Below are 16,885 nucleotides of genomic sequence, written 5' to 3'. Positions count from 1 at the left end.
TTTCTCCAAAGATATTTAAGTTGGTATTATATGATAGCAGAGAGATAGGACTCCATGTTCTTCAAAGAGCATATGCATGATACATTGATATATATCCAGTTTTTATTTATTTTACTATATTTTTTTAACCTATTCCTCTTTATCCCTTATCCCTTCACATGTACATGAATTCAGGCCTATGCTTTCAACAACCTTTCCAAGATTCTCTATAAAAATAGCTGCTGCTCTTTGTTTTTCTTGTTGTTTGTGGTGCTGTTGCTGTTTGATTGGTCACTGCATTTGATTGGATGATTGGCTTTAAGTGAACTCAACAAAAACAGACAACTACTGCATCATATATGCCCCACAACAACCTTAGTTCTTGGCTTTACTACTCTTTCATTAAGGCATATTAGAGCAAATATCCATTCTTTCTTTTTCCCACTAATTATAATTACATCGTCATCCTCAAATGTTCCAACTCACCTCTCCGAACGTTCTTGTATTTAACGGTGTATTTTTTTTTTATTGTTACATTTAACAGTGCATACGATGTCATATCAGAAACGTTCATCTTTTTAACCCTTTTTTTTTTCAAACCCACTTAGGAACTTTTATCAATGCTTAACTTAGTGGGAACCAAAGACTTTGGATAAGCATAATCATGTTTGGGCCCAATGCTAGAAAAGGGAAATAAAAGAAGATAAATTTGGTGCTTTTTTTTTACTAAATTTTACAAATATGATTGCTTAATGGTGAAATTATTGGCGGGCCCTGGCGTGAAGATGAAGCCTTCTGTCATGGACCTTCGGCCTTAAAAATGGTTTTTTGGTAGTGAAAAGATGTAGACTTTCGGGAAACCTTAAAAAGGATGTTCGACTTTCCTTCCTGAAATTACTAATTTGCTGGTTCGCCACGGTACTAATTAGGGTTTCCAAATTGATGATAAAAGTAAAAGTTGTTGTGGCAGATTGCCAACTATAGATCTGGAACCATTGGGAGAAGATAAAGACGACGTGCCGCCTTCGTCTCATCCGATTCTTTTATTAGAATATTAATTAAATTATTAAATTTACTATTTTTTTTATCCGTTTAACTTTTTGAAACAAGTGATGATTTTATATGATATTACAGCGAAAGTTCTTGAATTCGAGCATTGTCTCCGTCAATTCACTTTAATTTTAATTAAATATTTGACATGTTAGGTGCTTAAGCTTTTGGGATTTGGGATAAGTTCCGCTTGATTCTACCTTCAACATTTCAAAGGCAAAGGCCGGATGGAAATGACTTACGATAGAGAAGAGTCGGACGTCATTTCGACACCGGTGAAAGTGTAAAGCGGAAAGCTCAATTTTGCTTCCACCACCTCTACCCAACTATTTACTTCCTGATCAAGTTCAAAATTCAATAAATTGTAGTTCTAATTAGATTGAATTATTGAAGTAACCAAAATTTATAATGGGCTTGGGCGCCTATCTTAGTATCTTCTTAGATTTTGTTTTTCTAAGTACGAAAAACATAAGTAATTAATGAAATTGATCAAGTGTAAATTCAAGTCCATCCTTAAAAAAAGTAATCCACCTATCTTTTACAGATTATTAGGAGATTTTAGCACATCTTTTTATTATAAGTTAGGATATTATAGTCTTCTACATGAAATTTCATTGTAGATTTTAGGGATAGAATAGAAGAGGTCCTTTTTGTTTTTGTAGTTCAAACACTCCCCCAAAAGAATAATAATTAAAGAGAAATATTATTTAGCATTCTTAGCTGATATGCCATGTTCAATTTACCCAAATCAATTCAAAATGCTGAGAAAATGCTAAATAGCATGTCTCATAGTTCAGACTTTCAAGTGTACGTGAAGTACTTAAAAGTCTAAACTTTATTAGAATATCTACGCTTGTGAGTAATGTGGTTTGGTTAAATGAAAAAAGTGAGTGATTGATAATCAATATAATATGGTTAATCTCAAGCATAGGCGGAGTCATAGGAGGCGAGAAGGGGCAAATGTTCCCTTTGGCCCTCCTACAATTTAAGTAGCTTAGATATTACCATTAGATATGTAGAGCACATATGGACTCAAACATGGCCTCACAGATTTAATGGTGAGTTTAAAAAGTAAAAAAATGGGATAAGGATTAGGGGATGATGTGTATCACATCTCTTTGCCTTTTTAACTTTGAATGATCACCCTAAAAAGAAAAAGAAAAAGTGCCCCTACCGAATGTTATATGTGACGAAATCTTCAACAAACTCATGAAAGAGTCAAAAGTAATTATAGTGTCATATACTCAGAAGGAAACTGTGCTCTTTATTGAGGGAAATCAATTATATGGATGAAAACTTGTAAGGATCAAAGCAATTATAGTCTCACGATTTACTAAAAAACCATAACTAATAAGTTATAGGGAGAAAAACATGTGGAGGCTAGGGTCAAATTGCTCCTTTAAATTAATTGTTGACGAGTATAAATATTTCTTCTTTACATATTCTAATTATATGAAATATATAATTATAGTTACTTGAGATTTTCGAGAATAACGATTCTATCTCAATTGAATTCTAAACGAGTTTGTGTCGATGAGATTTAGCTAACCTTACCTATCAGCAGATCCTTACTTAAGAAAAAAAATTCCTAATTATCATCTGAATGATTGAGGCCAAATTCGAAGAGCATATCTATAAAAATGATGTTGTTAACCAGTTAACCATAACTTTCCACATCACCAAGGTGGTAACTGAGTTGGTAAAGTAGCATGGAATAAGGTTCAATTCTCTCCCTCCTTTCTTCCTAATGGTCATGGGTTCGAACTCGCTTGTGGTAGTAGTCCACGAACCAGATACTACCTAAGAAGTGATTTTACCAACTTGCACTTTAATGGAGCTGTGGTGACGGACTCGCCTTCCTAGGCAGTAACTATGGCTCAAACCGAATATTCCATAGCGGGTGAAAACCACGATGGTCACGTCAATGGGAGAAATGACATTGGTCACCCCTTCTCGCATTTTCGCTTAGAAAAAAAAAAAAAAAACCATAACTTTCCACATAGATAATTTGAAAAAATATATGGTGATGTTTTAAACTAGCAATGAAGAAATTATATTTCAAAATATAAAAACGCAATTAAATAAATTAACACTAGCTAGATATATTAGTTGAATGGATGAGTTTGATAATGGGATATAATTAGTGTTTTTAAAATGAGAAGTCTCAACTTTCAAACAATATTAAAAGCTTCGTGTCTGACTAGACAGGGTGTGCATGGCGGTGCGCCCTTATCGAATCCTTTTTTTCTCTGGGCCCTTATGGATGTTAATGGGCCCCCCCCCCCCACCCATCATGGTTGGGCAGCCAACTCTAAATTAAATGGTCTTGATGCTTCAAACGAAACCCCTAATCCACCATCAAATGCCTATATTAATATCACCACTTCAAAAATAAATAAATAAAATAAAATAAATTTTTTATTTCTTTAAAGAGATGATATATATATATATATATATATATATATATATATATAGTACCAAATAGAATACAAGGGAGTCCTCAAAACATTACCGAGATGAGTTGATGGTAGTGGCTTAGTAAGCAATGTTGGTAGATTGATTAATGGTTGATTGGCTCTCAAAGGAAATAAAGAAACTAGAAGTATTCATAAAAACTCACCTGATCGATTCCTTTCGTGTTCCCTAAACCAAGAGAAATAATTTTTAAATAGTATAAAAAAATGATAAGGTAATGCTATTATGACGTTTATTTGAATACAAACGTTAAAAAAAAAAAAAAAAGAGCTTATTTTTCCAATTTTTTTTTAAATGAGTAATTTCACTTTAAACTCCTGAATTACCACGCGACTCGACAAGCTCCCAATAAACTTCAAAACTTCTTAATTTGAACCTCTGAACTTTCAATTGCAATCAATTTAAATCCTTCCGTCAAATTTTAAACGTTAAAAGTGAGATAATGACGTTTATACTCTTGATTTTTTTTATAAAACTCCAAATTTACCCTTAATTCCAAATTAAAAAATAAAGTTAAAAAAAAAAAAAAAATTGCAGTCACAAGGTTTTTTTTTTTAATTTTAATTTAAAGATATTTTGGTCTTTTTAGGTATTGCCATTAAAAGTTAATAGTTAAATCTGACGAAAGGGTTCAAATTAATTGCAATTGAAAGTTTTTGGGTTCAAATTGAGAGGTTTTGAAGTTTATGGGACTTGTCAAATCGCGTGATAATTCAGAAGTGTAGAATGAAATTACAAAAAAAAAAAAAAAAAAAAAAATTAAAAGAATATTTTACTAGTGATCTAAGAATGACCGATAACGAATCTTAGAGGTGATTTTACAGCCAAAAGAGCAGCTAGCTAGAGGCTCTCCTTCTGTAGGGACAACACCATGGCAGTTGAGAACAAAGTTGGGCAATTGTTTTACGACATTGTTGCAGATGTTGGGAACCCATGCCACTGTTCAAGTGCATGCTTGGAGAAAGACATGCACGTAGACGACAAAGCCCCTGCAGCCTCGCCGCCTGCCAGGCACAACATATATGGTTCCTTTATTGGATGCTGCCACTGCCAACTTTCTATATATAAATTTTTTTTTTTTTCTGAGGGGCCGGCCGGCCGACATGTCTCTGTAGATTATCAGCCAAGAGAGAGAGAGAGAGAGAGAGAGAGAGAGAGAGAGAGATTGCAGTAAATGCATGGATTGGGTAAAAATTCTATCTCCCTTGACATGAAGGGCATCTAAAAGTGGGGGCCAATTGCTGTATACTCCGTAGATTTCAGCCATTAATGTTGATGCCAATTGCCAAAGGCAAAGGCCATAAAAATACAAAGGCCTAGGATATTGGGGATCCAGAGCCATGAATGAACAGAGACCCCCAACAAACTTTATGCATGAATGTTCTTTGTCAGTACCCACAACAATTGTACATCACAAACCCACAAACAAAGCCCTTAAGTTTTGACTGCTTATTTCAGCTCTAGCTTCCATGCCAAATATTTTGAATCACAAACCTGCAACCAAACATGCTTGAGCCCAACCTGTCAGTACGAGAACAAATTTCCCATCTCCTATTACGTTTCTTCACCATTAGTTTGATTCTAATCCCTCTTGGAGAACGATAAACTCAACCGACATGATCAACAAAGGCCTCCTCCCGTGCCTGTTTGGGATTGCGTTAAAAAACGGAGTTTTGAGTGTTTGTTTTAGAGCAAACTCAAAAGGTACTGCACAACTACTGCATCAGTACAGGTACTCTTATAAATTCTGCATCAGCAGAAAGTAGGGCGGTTGCAAAGACTGAAAGCTGCACATGTGAGATGGCTATGGAGACTGGAAGCTGCACATGGCCTCTCAAATGAATAATTAAATGGTCCCCCTCCATCTAAAGCTCTATATGCCCCCCATTTGATACAAGCTGTACAATCACATACATAGAACTGAATCCTTCATTTTAAATATGAATAATAAACCTTTTTAAATGCATCTCCACCCTACCAGACTATTTCTACTTTCAAATCCAAGGGCTCATATACAAGTCTTGAGAGGAACGCTTATTCATCACTTTATACTGTAGAATTAGTTCATCGCACACTAAATTCTAAATCGAGAAAACACTCCATAAATAAAAGAGAATGAACCTACTCACAAGGTATGCACATATATTCTAGCAAAACACTTTCTTTTTTTCTACAATTTATTTAGCTCATTATCTTTTTCAACCAATATTTACTTAAGAATCGATGAAAAAATTTGTGATTGACTACCCTTCTTCTATATACATAGCTAGGTTCTCTCTATTCAGATTTGACTTAGCAAGCAACTAATTTGTTATATACTATTCCAACTATTATAGTAGACTAGAGAGGCTAAACTCCTGAATCCAAAACTCTCTCCACTCCTACAAAGTGCACCCAGAATCCCCTTCCCCTTGTAAAGGTAAAGAAATACAATTATTTAGTCACAAAGTCTATGTTAATAACCGTACTAAATTACTGAACCAATAATGCCAGGTCTAACCCTCATAAAGAACAAGTGCTTCTAGAAACCCAAAGACTGCTAAATGGCTTTCCACTTGGGTTTACGTTAGAAAAAAAATACACAGCGAAATATAATACAGTACAGTTCACGCAATAAAAACAAGATCTGATAAATTTGTTTCCCGTGCTTTAGCTCTTGAGCCTCCACGTATTTATTCGCCTCCACCTATTTATTCTTAAAGTGATACCTATAAATACCCACAGTCTAAATGTTTCACCACACGCTTCAAGAAAACGACATGGAGAAATATTTTTGTTCATTTTGATGCACACTCACTGTTACGAGTTGTTTCACAAATCAATCATGCATCTTTTTATTTGTTTTCGATCATGTTCGTACTTGTAAATAGACTGTGCGACCACCAAGCTCACCTAATGGTTAAATGTAGCAGAATTTTCAACAACGATTGCTCTTGAAGATTGGTGATGCAATTCTTCTCCGAGATGTGATACAAGGAAAGTACGATGCTTAAAAAAACCAAGTGTAATGCCTTGGTTTGTCTCTTTTCTTTCCTTATTTCTTTATTTTTTTTATATATATTTTTTTTTCAGTTTCTAGCAATTTTGTTTGAAACTCTAACCAATATTAGATATGACTTTCATAATTTATTTCCATATAAACCTGTTTTAAAGAGCCCTTATATTAAATAGCTCGCAAACAACCCCAAAACACCAAAAGTCCGAATAATATTCCCAAGTTACTGTTCATAGCCCAGGATGCTCCCACCCAAACCCTATAGTTTCCTCTTTATTTCACATCCAAATCCTACCCTTCTATTATACCATTAAAAATTCCATATTCCCTAATATTTTCTAGCCTTTTCTTAAAATCCAATGATGAAGAAGCTCAAGAGTCCACCAATCAATACGTTATTCCTGCACCAAATAAATGCGTGAGAGAGAGCTCATCCAAACAGAATGTTTGGATACTCACTTTGAATTGGGAAACCTGGTCCGACAAGGAATGCATTTTGTACAGTAATATGCTCTCTTTCATTAACCTTCTTTATTTCTTTTTTCCTTTTTCTTTGAAGAATGAATAATGTTACACAGCATAGAAAGAACCTGTCCACACAAATCATTTGTACTATTTAATTTCAATTTACAACATGTACATGGGATTAGATGAGATGAAACCAGGCATTTGCAACAGCAACCCTTTAATGAGCCAAGATCATATCATTTGTATCAATCAGTCAGTAGCTATTCAATTGTCGAAAGGAAATAACCTGCATTTTGTCCATTAGAATCTCATCCTCCATTAGGCTGAGCTTTGGCTTGTCATTACACAACATTCTGAATGCATCCGTTCAGCACATATTAGAAGCAATAAGGCACAAATCAACCTGCAATAGAAGAAATAACATTACTGGGGTAGGGTTCCACCTAATAAAACGTTAAAATGCACCCTATATATGGAGTTTCAGAACCCATTATTGCATTGCAATTCACAAAGTCATAACCATGCTCACAAAAGCTACATATCTCCGTCAAGTTATAATCTATGTAATAGAAGAGGCAATAATTCAACAAAGGAATGAAACATAAATGAAATAATATCCAAATAATTAAGACAAGATTTTGAAATAAGCAGGTATATTGCCACATGTATGTTAAAATGCACCAAAAAAAAAAAAATTCTAACTCAAGAAAAATAAAACAAAAACATTATAACTGTTTCCTAAGAAATGAGCCAGTGTACCCAAAACTCCAGAAAAATACTTTGGGAACATACTTGATATGAGATAAAGCCTTGAAATGTTTTCTAAACCTTGCATCAAAACACCACATTTCTTGACAATTTTGCTTGATCCTATTATGGCATTGGCATCCAAAACTATATTTAAAGAGGCCACATATAGTTAATCTTCCTGTCTGATTATAAAATATCTCATAATCCTAATACAAACTTACTTCGTCTAAAAAGGGCAAATTTATATCTAATTGGCATCCATAATGTATTTTTTTGCGTTAATACCAAGTACAAGGCTCCATTTGCAAGTAATACATGATCCAGATAAAATAAGTTCAAATATAGCAGGGTCAAAAGCATCTTTGGTTTCTTGTAGTTGAGCCAAAAATCATGTCACGAGTAAGAGTATGATCAAATAAATACAATCGTTTCAATGTCCTACCTTCCTCTGAGAAGGCAAACATGCCACCAAGCATGTCGTCATTGTCACCATCTTCCTCTGATTTCTCCCTGTCACAGGGACTACTGCTGTCCACATCAGTAATAACTTCAGTTGTATCACGGCAGTCACTCAAAGGTGACGCTTTATAATACCCCTCTTGAAAAAATTGCTCAAAGTCTAGAGAGTCATGTACTAATCCCTCATCAATAATATTCATACTCAAATCAGAACGGTTGGAGCTTATGTTTGAAGCTTCACTGACCCCAGCACTGTTTGATGACTGAACTTCTTTTACAATAGTTCTATCAGCAGGAAATGAGTCACTTGTTAAAGTGGACATACTATTAGTGATATTACTATCCCGAACGAGAGAAACCCCAGTTGTAGGTTGTTCGGCAGAATTTGAAATACTATTTTTGTTAATAGAGCTTCTATTCAGCAGGGGTGATGAGAAAAGTGATCTCCCTTGTTTCTCCACATTATTTTCATTCTGAGATTGGGCAATGGATGGATACGATTCCCCGGATAATCCTGAGAAAAAAGTTCCAGGAAATAAATAAACTAATAAGCAACTCATTTCAAAAGAATCAAAACGTATCACATTCAAAGCTTTATCTTACTACCATCTGGGTTTTCAACTGCACCACGTGATATCAGCTTAGAATGGCAAATAACTGCAACTTCGGAGACCTTTTCTTTAGCTGCATGAGAATCAGAAGATGAACTTGAGCATCTTTCACCAACAAGGCTCCTGCACACAAAAAAATCAAGCAAGTAGGTTTGTGGTAAACATATGTAAGAAAAAAAAATCATTTTGATGATATTATTTTGATAGATATCTAGGCATACAGGTGCCTCCACACCTCATAGGTGTGAAAGTTGAGAAATTCAGCATGTAACATGTGAGATCCAATGTTTTCCGGTTTAATGGGTCCTAAAGCATGCCTGGAAAGCTGTGAAAATTTCATCCCAATAAGAAAGTAGAAGACAGGTTGAAGCTTTACAGGACAGGACACTTCTGGACAACATGATTGGAAACGTTGCCTTGATTTTTCATCTTATTCATAGGCAATATTCAGTTTTCAGAATGGAGCCATCTAAAACATAAAACCACCGGAATCATAACACAAATTTCAAACTGCGTCAGTTTTGAAGATCTTAATGACAATTCTTTCCAATGCAACAACTAAATCACTCAAAATCCAAAGGGAAACAAGATCAACCATGACAAATTCTAAAATAAATTAGATGGCATGGTTCATTACATGGAATGTTTGAAAACAACAAATTACCGGATGCCTAGTTGAAAATCTTGAGAAGACATATTGGACAAAGATAAACTTTAAACATTGAGCAAAATAGTAGCATGTGTTAGCTGAATTACCAACAGAATGCTCAGTAGAGCAGAGATTTTGGTATCCAAATATTATGGTAAGTTTTCTGGGGTAAGAAATGACCAGCAGTTATTTGGAGGTTGCAAGCCCTCCCAAAGCAACTGGAAAGAAAGAGAAAGAAGGATCTTTGAAGGTGATCTGCTGAACTTTGTTTCCTGGGTCTCAAAGTTGGTTGAGTTGAGCATTTGTTTGCAAAGCTTTTGGTGAAAGTTGATTAATTACCCTTTTTTTCTGGTTTTCCTCAGAAGAGGCTGTATTTGCCTAAGGGTGGTAGGCTCACTTTGATTAAAAGTTATTTTTCTAACTTGCCCACTTATTTTTTATCCCTCTTACCCATCCCTATTGGAGTTGCAAACTGTATTGAGAAACTTTAGCAGGATTCCTTGTGGGGCGAAATTGGAGAGGAGTTTAAATTCCATCTAATTAGTTGGTCCAAAATTGGTACACCAATTTCATGCGGTTTGGGGGTTCAAATCTTGCTCTTGTTTAACCGAGCTCTACTGGAGAAGTGGTTATGACGCTATGCCACGAAGAGAGTGGCTTTGTGGAGATCGGTGGTGGAAGTTAAATATGACCGCTTGTGGGGTGGTTGGTGCTCCAATGCGGTTGTTGAGCCCTATGGGGTCCGGGTGTGGAAAAACATTAGGAGATGGGGAGAGTTTCCCAAATTTGTGAGGTTTGAGGTGGAAGATGGGTCTAGAATCCAGTTTTAGCACGATATGTGGTGTGGAGATCAAACCTTGAAGGAAGCTTTCCCCATGTTTTCTATTCCTCACCATAAGGAGGTTTTGGTGGCAGATCATGTGCAGTTTTTTGATAAGTAAGTAGCAGATCATGTGCAGTTTTCTAACGGCTTTTTAGAATGGAAGGTCTCCTTTATCAAAGTAGCAACAGACTGGGAGGTGGAGTTGAACACTTTGATTTTTAATCTTTCATATTCCCTCGAGTTGGGTTGAGGTGGCAAGGATAGAACGTGTTGGATCCCTTCCAAAGGCGGAGTTTGAAGTCGAATCGTTTTTTAAGGCGCTTAGCCCTCCCATTGGCTCTCCCTTTCTGTAGAAGAGCATTTGGAAAAAATAAGGCCCCTACGAGAGTGGTATTCTTTGTTTGGACGGGTGTGTTAGGAAAGATATTGAGTTTGGATAACCTAAAAAGGCATGTCTTTGAGATGGACTAATGTTGTATGTGCAAGAAGAGTGGGAAATTCACAGATCACCTTCTACTCCATTGTGAGGTAGACAGAGACTTGTAGGTTTTGGTCCTCTATCTTTTTGAAATAGAGTGGGTCTGCCCCAACGAGGTGGTGGAGTTGTTGGCTAGTTGGAGAGGATAGTTTGAAAGCTACCGTAATTTAGAAGCTTGGAGGGTGGTTCCCTTGTGCTTAATATGGTGTATTTAACAGGAATGCGTGGAACTTTGAAGATTACGAGAGCTCGGGGATAAGAGTTAAAAGCTTTCATATTCAAATCCCTCTATGTTTGGATGGCTTCTCACTATAGTCTTCTACTATCTAATTTCCTAGAGCTTATGGATTTATGTTCTTCTCCCTAGTTGGGTTACACCTCTCTACGCTTTCTAATAAGATTGAATTACTTATTAAAAAAAAAAAGGGAAAACTATCACCACTCCGTTTTCATTTATGCCTCCAAACTACTAAGTGTGACACTTAAGATGTGTCAAAGTACCATCGCTTGTCAAATTACACTTGACCAATTTTTTGTCTTTCTTCCTAAAATACCTTTATTTTTTTCTTAAAAACCAAAATCATACTAATCAAAATAAAAATAAAATAGATCTTCAACTCCTCTATATGCCCTCCCTTGACCATAGAGCCTAAAATATATCCCCAATATCCAAAATAATCACCATATTACTTATCCACTATGAACCTCCAGAGATTGTTTTATTCCAACAATAACTAAAATAACTGCCATTCTCCACCATGTTCTTCCTTTCTTATTATTAGTAATGTAATGCATATCAAAGAGCATAAAAGGGCGCAACCCTAGGACACATGAAGTATACAAGAGAACGCCTAAGTAGAAGGACATGTTCTTCTTCCACTATGATTATATGGCAAACATGCATCAAATTCAAGAGATTGTTTTGAAAGTTCTAGAATCTAGATGCATATAGGGCATGTTTAGATGACCAAGAGTATTGCTTCTTCCTGTATAAGCCCCACGCAGTCTTGCTAGAAATGCTTTAAACTACCAAATATTCTAATCCACTCGTGCAAACCCAACCACAAAGGTTCTTATGCTAGTTATTAACTGGAAACAAACTTTTCTATGATAGTAGTTGTCCAATGGGATACTTCACATAATAAACTAATCCTTTGGGTTTCAGTAACATTTCATCACAAGGGATGATACCATGAAAGACCCATAAAAACAATAAAGGCCAATACAACACTAATGAGGAGGATGCTATTTAAATGACATGAAAAGGGAATGCAAGTGAAAATTAATATCTGTTTCCTGATACAATAGAAATTAAAGAATAAATTCTTCCATCAACAGCTAATTTGTTAAGGTATTATTTTATATATATTTTTGGAAATTAATAACCACTTGAGCACAATATGCAAAGATAATTACCTGTCATTCCAATCAGGCTGAATCCTTAGGAAATGGTCAAAAACGGGTAATAAATCCCTCCGCTTAATTTCAATCTCATGAACAGGAACCTTCTCTAGTTCAATCTCTCCACCAGCATGATTTTCGGTGAAATTCTCCTCATTAGCTCCCACAGGACTCATCGCATAGAAAGATATCTAAAATAAGAATGAAAGTATCATAAAAAATAGTTGCCAATAGCGACAAGAGAGTATCTCACAATTAAATCCATAACAAGTACCTTAGATTTTTGCCAGATTGTTATCCTCCCAGAGCTAATCTGTACCTCAGCATTGGAGAGATATAAGTGAGATGGCTCATTGGACTTTGCAAAATCCTTATTTCCAATATCATTATCCTCACAATCCGAAGTATCCATGACTATCTCTGAAGTCCCTTGTCTGCCAGGAGTAATCCCAGAAATGCATTCCTCTCTTTCTGGCCAATCACTTCTTCGGCAAACATCCCACCATTGAACAGGTTCAACTTTTACTCGCAACTCCTCATCTTGTATCTGCAACGAAGAACCTGGCCCAGTTCTCGAGGCAGCTTCACTTGGCTCTCCTCCCAGTGATGGGAGTAGTTTATATTGAATTGTGTGACCAGACGGGGTGTAAACCAATAGGTGCTCCAAAGCATTGGCTTTGAAGTGAGCAGGTAGCAGATCATGAGGCACAGAACTATAAAAAACAGCAGCAACAGCACCAGATGGAATGGATACCTTTCCTGCTACAGAAGATGCAGCATTACTAACTTGGTTGAGCCACCCAGAGTTACTATTTTTTATTCTGCTAACCACAGAGAGGGTAACCGGTGGTGGTGGTGGGGGAGAATAAGATTGTTGGTTTATCATGAAAGATGGAGTGGACCACCATGGTAGAGATAGAACTGGCAAAAGGGTAGGACCATCAACATCAGAGTTCTGTATTTGGAGAACAGTCTCACCACCAAAAGGGGAAAGAGCAAAAATATGGCAAGTGCCCCTGGAAGAAACAATGGCAATCCACTGACTATAGTAACTAAAACAAATGTCTTGTATCACCTGTATAATGAACACAAGGGAAAAAGAGAACAATCGTGAACATATAAAACACAACAGTTTCAGGATAAGGAGAGGGTAGGAACATACAGCTGATGTCATGCCACGGTGGAGCTTGTACAGGTGCACATAAGTAGAACCCCAATCAAGGGGTTGACTAAATGATCCGTTCCGTGAGCTGGATGGCATAATCCGGAAAATGTTTATATTGTTCCCATGAATTGAGGCAGTAACTAGAAGTGTCCCACTTGGGTCAAAACACAAAGCAGAAATTGGACTAGTATGGGCCCTAAATTGTGATACAACAGCTCTGGAAAGAAAATCTTTAACAACAACCTGCGATAAATGTTTTACTACATAAGAAGATATTCTCAGATTTTAATAGTTGCAGAAGAAGCAAAAAATAAAAATCTGGCACATCCCTTTGATATTCAGTTATCTCCTAAAGAGATAAATATTAATATTCCCAAAAACTATTGAGCAAAATTAAACGTCTCAAATGAGCCCCTTTTCAGCTATGGGGAAGCTGAACTTAAAAGACCTCATTGGAAAATGAAATACATAAGGCAAAATAAAAATGGTCTATTTTCCCTTATGTACATGTTGTGCAGCGACTATGAGATTCTCATGAAAGATTGAAAACTAGGGTTTTTAGATTATAAAAAACTAACCATCCCAGCATTATCGGTTTCTGACGAATGTGATGCAATCCGACCAACTTTCCAGCTGGAGTTTGACGATACAGGAGAATTAGAACTATCAGGTATGAGCTCTTGACAATATTTGGAAAAAGTTTTGTATCCCATATCGCCCAAATTGATTAGTCCAGTAGCTAACTGCTTACTAGATTCCATGGCATAACGAGCCACTAGACTTCCATTGCCAGGTGATGTGGATGGACTGACGCCTGGCGGAGTAAGACTTTGTGGACTAAGGCGGCCTGTGTTTGACAGCAATGGATTGTTGGAAGCATACGCTAACCACCTGGGGCCCACAGCCATGGGTCCATAGCCAATATTAACCCCAACCATTCCTTGGCCTCCCAATTCAGGGACAGGATAGGTGAGTACACTGAACTTATTCTCAAGAGTGAGAGCATCGAAGCAGTATATCTGGCAGAAAAAAAAATATTAAAAAAAAATGAGACACTAGTAAAGTTTAAATTACACCATTCATGAACTTAAATAGAAATTACATAATTTCTTCATCTAAACAATATAGCCTTCCTCTGATAGCTGTCTTTACAAACAACCACTAATTCAGCAACCATCTATCTAATTCACCAAGGTTGTTGGAGGTACTTGATGAATTATTCCACACGAAAATCTATTGGATGTTATAATCATTCAATCTGTCAGATTTTGTTGAGGATAAAAGAAATCTACTTCCAATCACAAGCACACTATAAATAACTTGAAATAGATACTTGACATAAACCAATGCTTACTTGTGCTGCAAGGCCCACAGCCACTATTTGAGGACTGCATCTAACCATATACACAGTTGACCGGAATCTCAGAACATGAACATAATTGTGAGACCTTAGTGAGTAAAACCGAACAGCCGTAGGAGAGCTAATGTTGCTTCCTGTTTGAGGTTCAGTAAAGCCATCTCTGCCCATCCCATCTCTCGCACTTTGCATTGGACCTGAGCTCTTCAAATCATCACATGCAACAACCAAGAGTAAAGGATGTGATGCTCTGAATCCTTCACGACCCTCAGACTTTGCAGGGAGAGGCTGCATCTGTAAGAATGTGACAGGATCATCATGCCTAGAAACAACTTCACTGACATTAGAGGCATCTTCAACGTCAAGGACTTGAAAGCCATTGGAGTAACCGAGTAAGAGAATACGTTTAAAGGCAGAGGGGCCAAGCTCTAATCTGTCAAAACCAGCCCATAATACCTGTTTTGGGAAGAAAAAAAAACGATTAAATCATGCTCTTACACAAACAATGCATTAGATGATAAAGAAAACTGCAATCATAAAAGGGTGTCATTATTAACCTATGGAGACAGTGATCAAATGGCAGAATGAAATATTAGCTCAATTAAATGACAGCCCATTCTGCCCTACCATTATCGTCTTTTTGAAAGCATATAACCAGTTGCCAAAGAAGAGACACTTAAGTCTCTTCTCACTATTCTGTGACATCCAAAATTTCCATTCTACACCCAAAGCTCACATCTACTTCACACTCTGAGAAATTTAAACCATGACCATCCCAGAATATATATATATATATACACACACACACAGAAAAATAAAATGTCCGCCAGAAATTTTTCAAGCTTCCAAGTTATTTCTTAAATTCTACAAGCCCTTCGTCTCTTTCGATATTGCAAAATAGATAAATACATAAATAGAGAGAACGTTATCCCTCTATCTAAAAAGAAATCTCCACATCTCACATTCGTCATTTTCCCTCACTTTTCTCAGCAGCCAAACACATACACTAAATCAATTACTGAACCACAAAGCAGTTTTCATTTCCCCTCTATTTTCCTTCCCCCGGCTTTACCCGATGCCAAACAGAACTTACACGTATTCCTAACCCCAATTCCAAACAAACTCCGATAATTCAAACCACAATAACCACTAAACTCAAGAATAGCAATTACAAAAAATCCAATAAATTAAAAAGCGGACCTGGTCTTTGTGGTCCTGGTTATCGCCGGAGATAGAGGCAGCGACGGAGGCGCTGGCTGACCGGACACCGGACGAGGCGGTTTTGATGCAGGAGGAAATAAATTTCAGAGAATTAGGGATAAAGCCATTGCCGTTGGCCTTGTTGGCTTGGCTCTTCATGAGTCAAATATCCAAGTTTACCGCCCACCGGGGAGTCACCGGGATATCGGAAATGGGCCCCAACGACGAGAGTCGCCCGAGTGCGGAGGATCGGATATAGCATAAGAGTTGGAGAGGAAACGGTGGCGTTTTCGTGAGGGTGTACCGGCGGTAGTGGTGGTTGGGTTTGACCTTAACGGAGACGGTTGGTTTCCCTTTTATATGCGAAATCTCTCTTTTCCTCCCTCGCCGCTTCTCTCCGTGTCGCTGTCTTTTTCTTTTTTCCTTTTTTAAATCTCTCTCTCTCTGTGTTTTTTTTTTTTTTTTAATTTATTTATTCTCTCATTTTGAGTTTCAGTTTGGGTTGGGTCTGTGCTGTGTGCTGGGTTTTAATTGCAGTGAAAGCGATAATTTGCAAAATGTCAGAGGGATCCTAGGAGGTTTCGTGAAATGTCTACGAGGTCCCTGGGAGGTTCTGTTTTTCAACAGTTTCCAAAACTAACTTACAAATCTGCCCTCACCAAATTTTGGAAAGCGTGCATTTTGCTCCTTCATATCTAAATAAATAAATTACTTTTCTTTTTTCTTCTTCAAAAACTTAATTACTTTTTCACTTTTATTATTTTATTTAAATATTATTTTAAAAAAATTATTTATTCTTTATTGAAAAGAAAGATAATATTAAAGGTTAAAAAATATTATTTTGTTTTTACACACAGATTGCGTTTAGCTTTTAAGTCAAAAAAGTGTTTTTTTTGACAAAAATTTTATTTTCAAGCGTTTTGACAATAACGTTTGGCTAGCGGGACGAAAACATACAACTACAAGTAATCAATTGTACCTTTTGAACTCAGTTTTATCGGTTCCTAATTTTCCGTAATTAATTT

At 36.6% G+C, this 16,885-nt stretch overlaps 1 protein-coding gene across 2 annotated transcripts; it reads right to left on the bottom strand.

Annotated features, from left to right (window-relative positions):
* Positions 1-7,094: 7,094 nt before the first annotated feature.
* On the bottom strand, positions 7,095-16,334 carry ATG18H (autophagy 18h-like protein). 2 transcript variants are annotated; one of them, XM_059581352.2, is made up of 9 exons: positions 15,861-16,334; positions 14,658-15,116; positions 13,882-14,322; positions 13,301-13,546; positions 12,413-13,213; positions 12,154-12,329; positions 8,780-8,910; positions 8,160-8,690; positions 7,095-7,370 (listed from the first exon to the last, which is right to left on the bottom strand). In XM_059581352.2, the coding sequence occupies exons 1-9, from the start codon at positions 16,017-16,019 to the stop codon at positions 7,366-7,368; spliced, it is 2,949 nt and encodes a 982-aa protein (XP_059437335.2). In that variant the 5' UTR covers positions 16,020-16,334; the 3' UTR covers positions 7,095-7,365. The 2 variants fall into 2 exon arrangements, with proteins under 2 accessions (XP_059437335.2, XP_059437336.2); XM_059581353.2 differs by having other exon boundaries at positions 8,783-8,910; positions 15,861-16,333.
* Between the last annotated feature and the right edge of the window lie 551 nt (positions 16,335-16,885).

The sequence above is a fragment of the Corylus avellana genome, chromosome 1 (genome assembly GCF_965113065.1).
Source record: "Corylus avellana chromosome 1, dhCorAvel1.hap1.2, whole genome shotgun sequence".
NCBI classification, from domain to species: Eukaryota; Viridiplantae; Streptophyta; class Magnoliopsida; order Fagales; family Betulaceae; genus Corylus; species Corylus avellana.
This window is presented reverse-complemented; position numbering and strand designations above follow the sequence as displayed.

Excerpts from the sequence above, each read along its gene's own strand:
- ATG18H (XM_059581352.2), bottom strand. The coding sequence starts at position 16,019 with ATGAAGAGCCAAGCCAACAAGGCCAACGGCAATGGCTTTATCCCTAAT. Across the intron at positions 13,214-13,300 it reads ACCGTGGCATGACATCAGCT|GTGATACAAGACATTTGTTT; the intron begins GTATGTTCCTAC and ends TTCATTATACAG. Across the intron at positions 8,911-12,153 it reads CAGCCTGATTGGAATGACAG|GAGCCTTGTTGGTGAAAGAT; the intron begins GTAATTATCTTT and ends TTTTGTGTGCAG.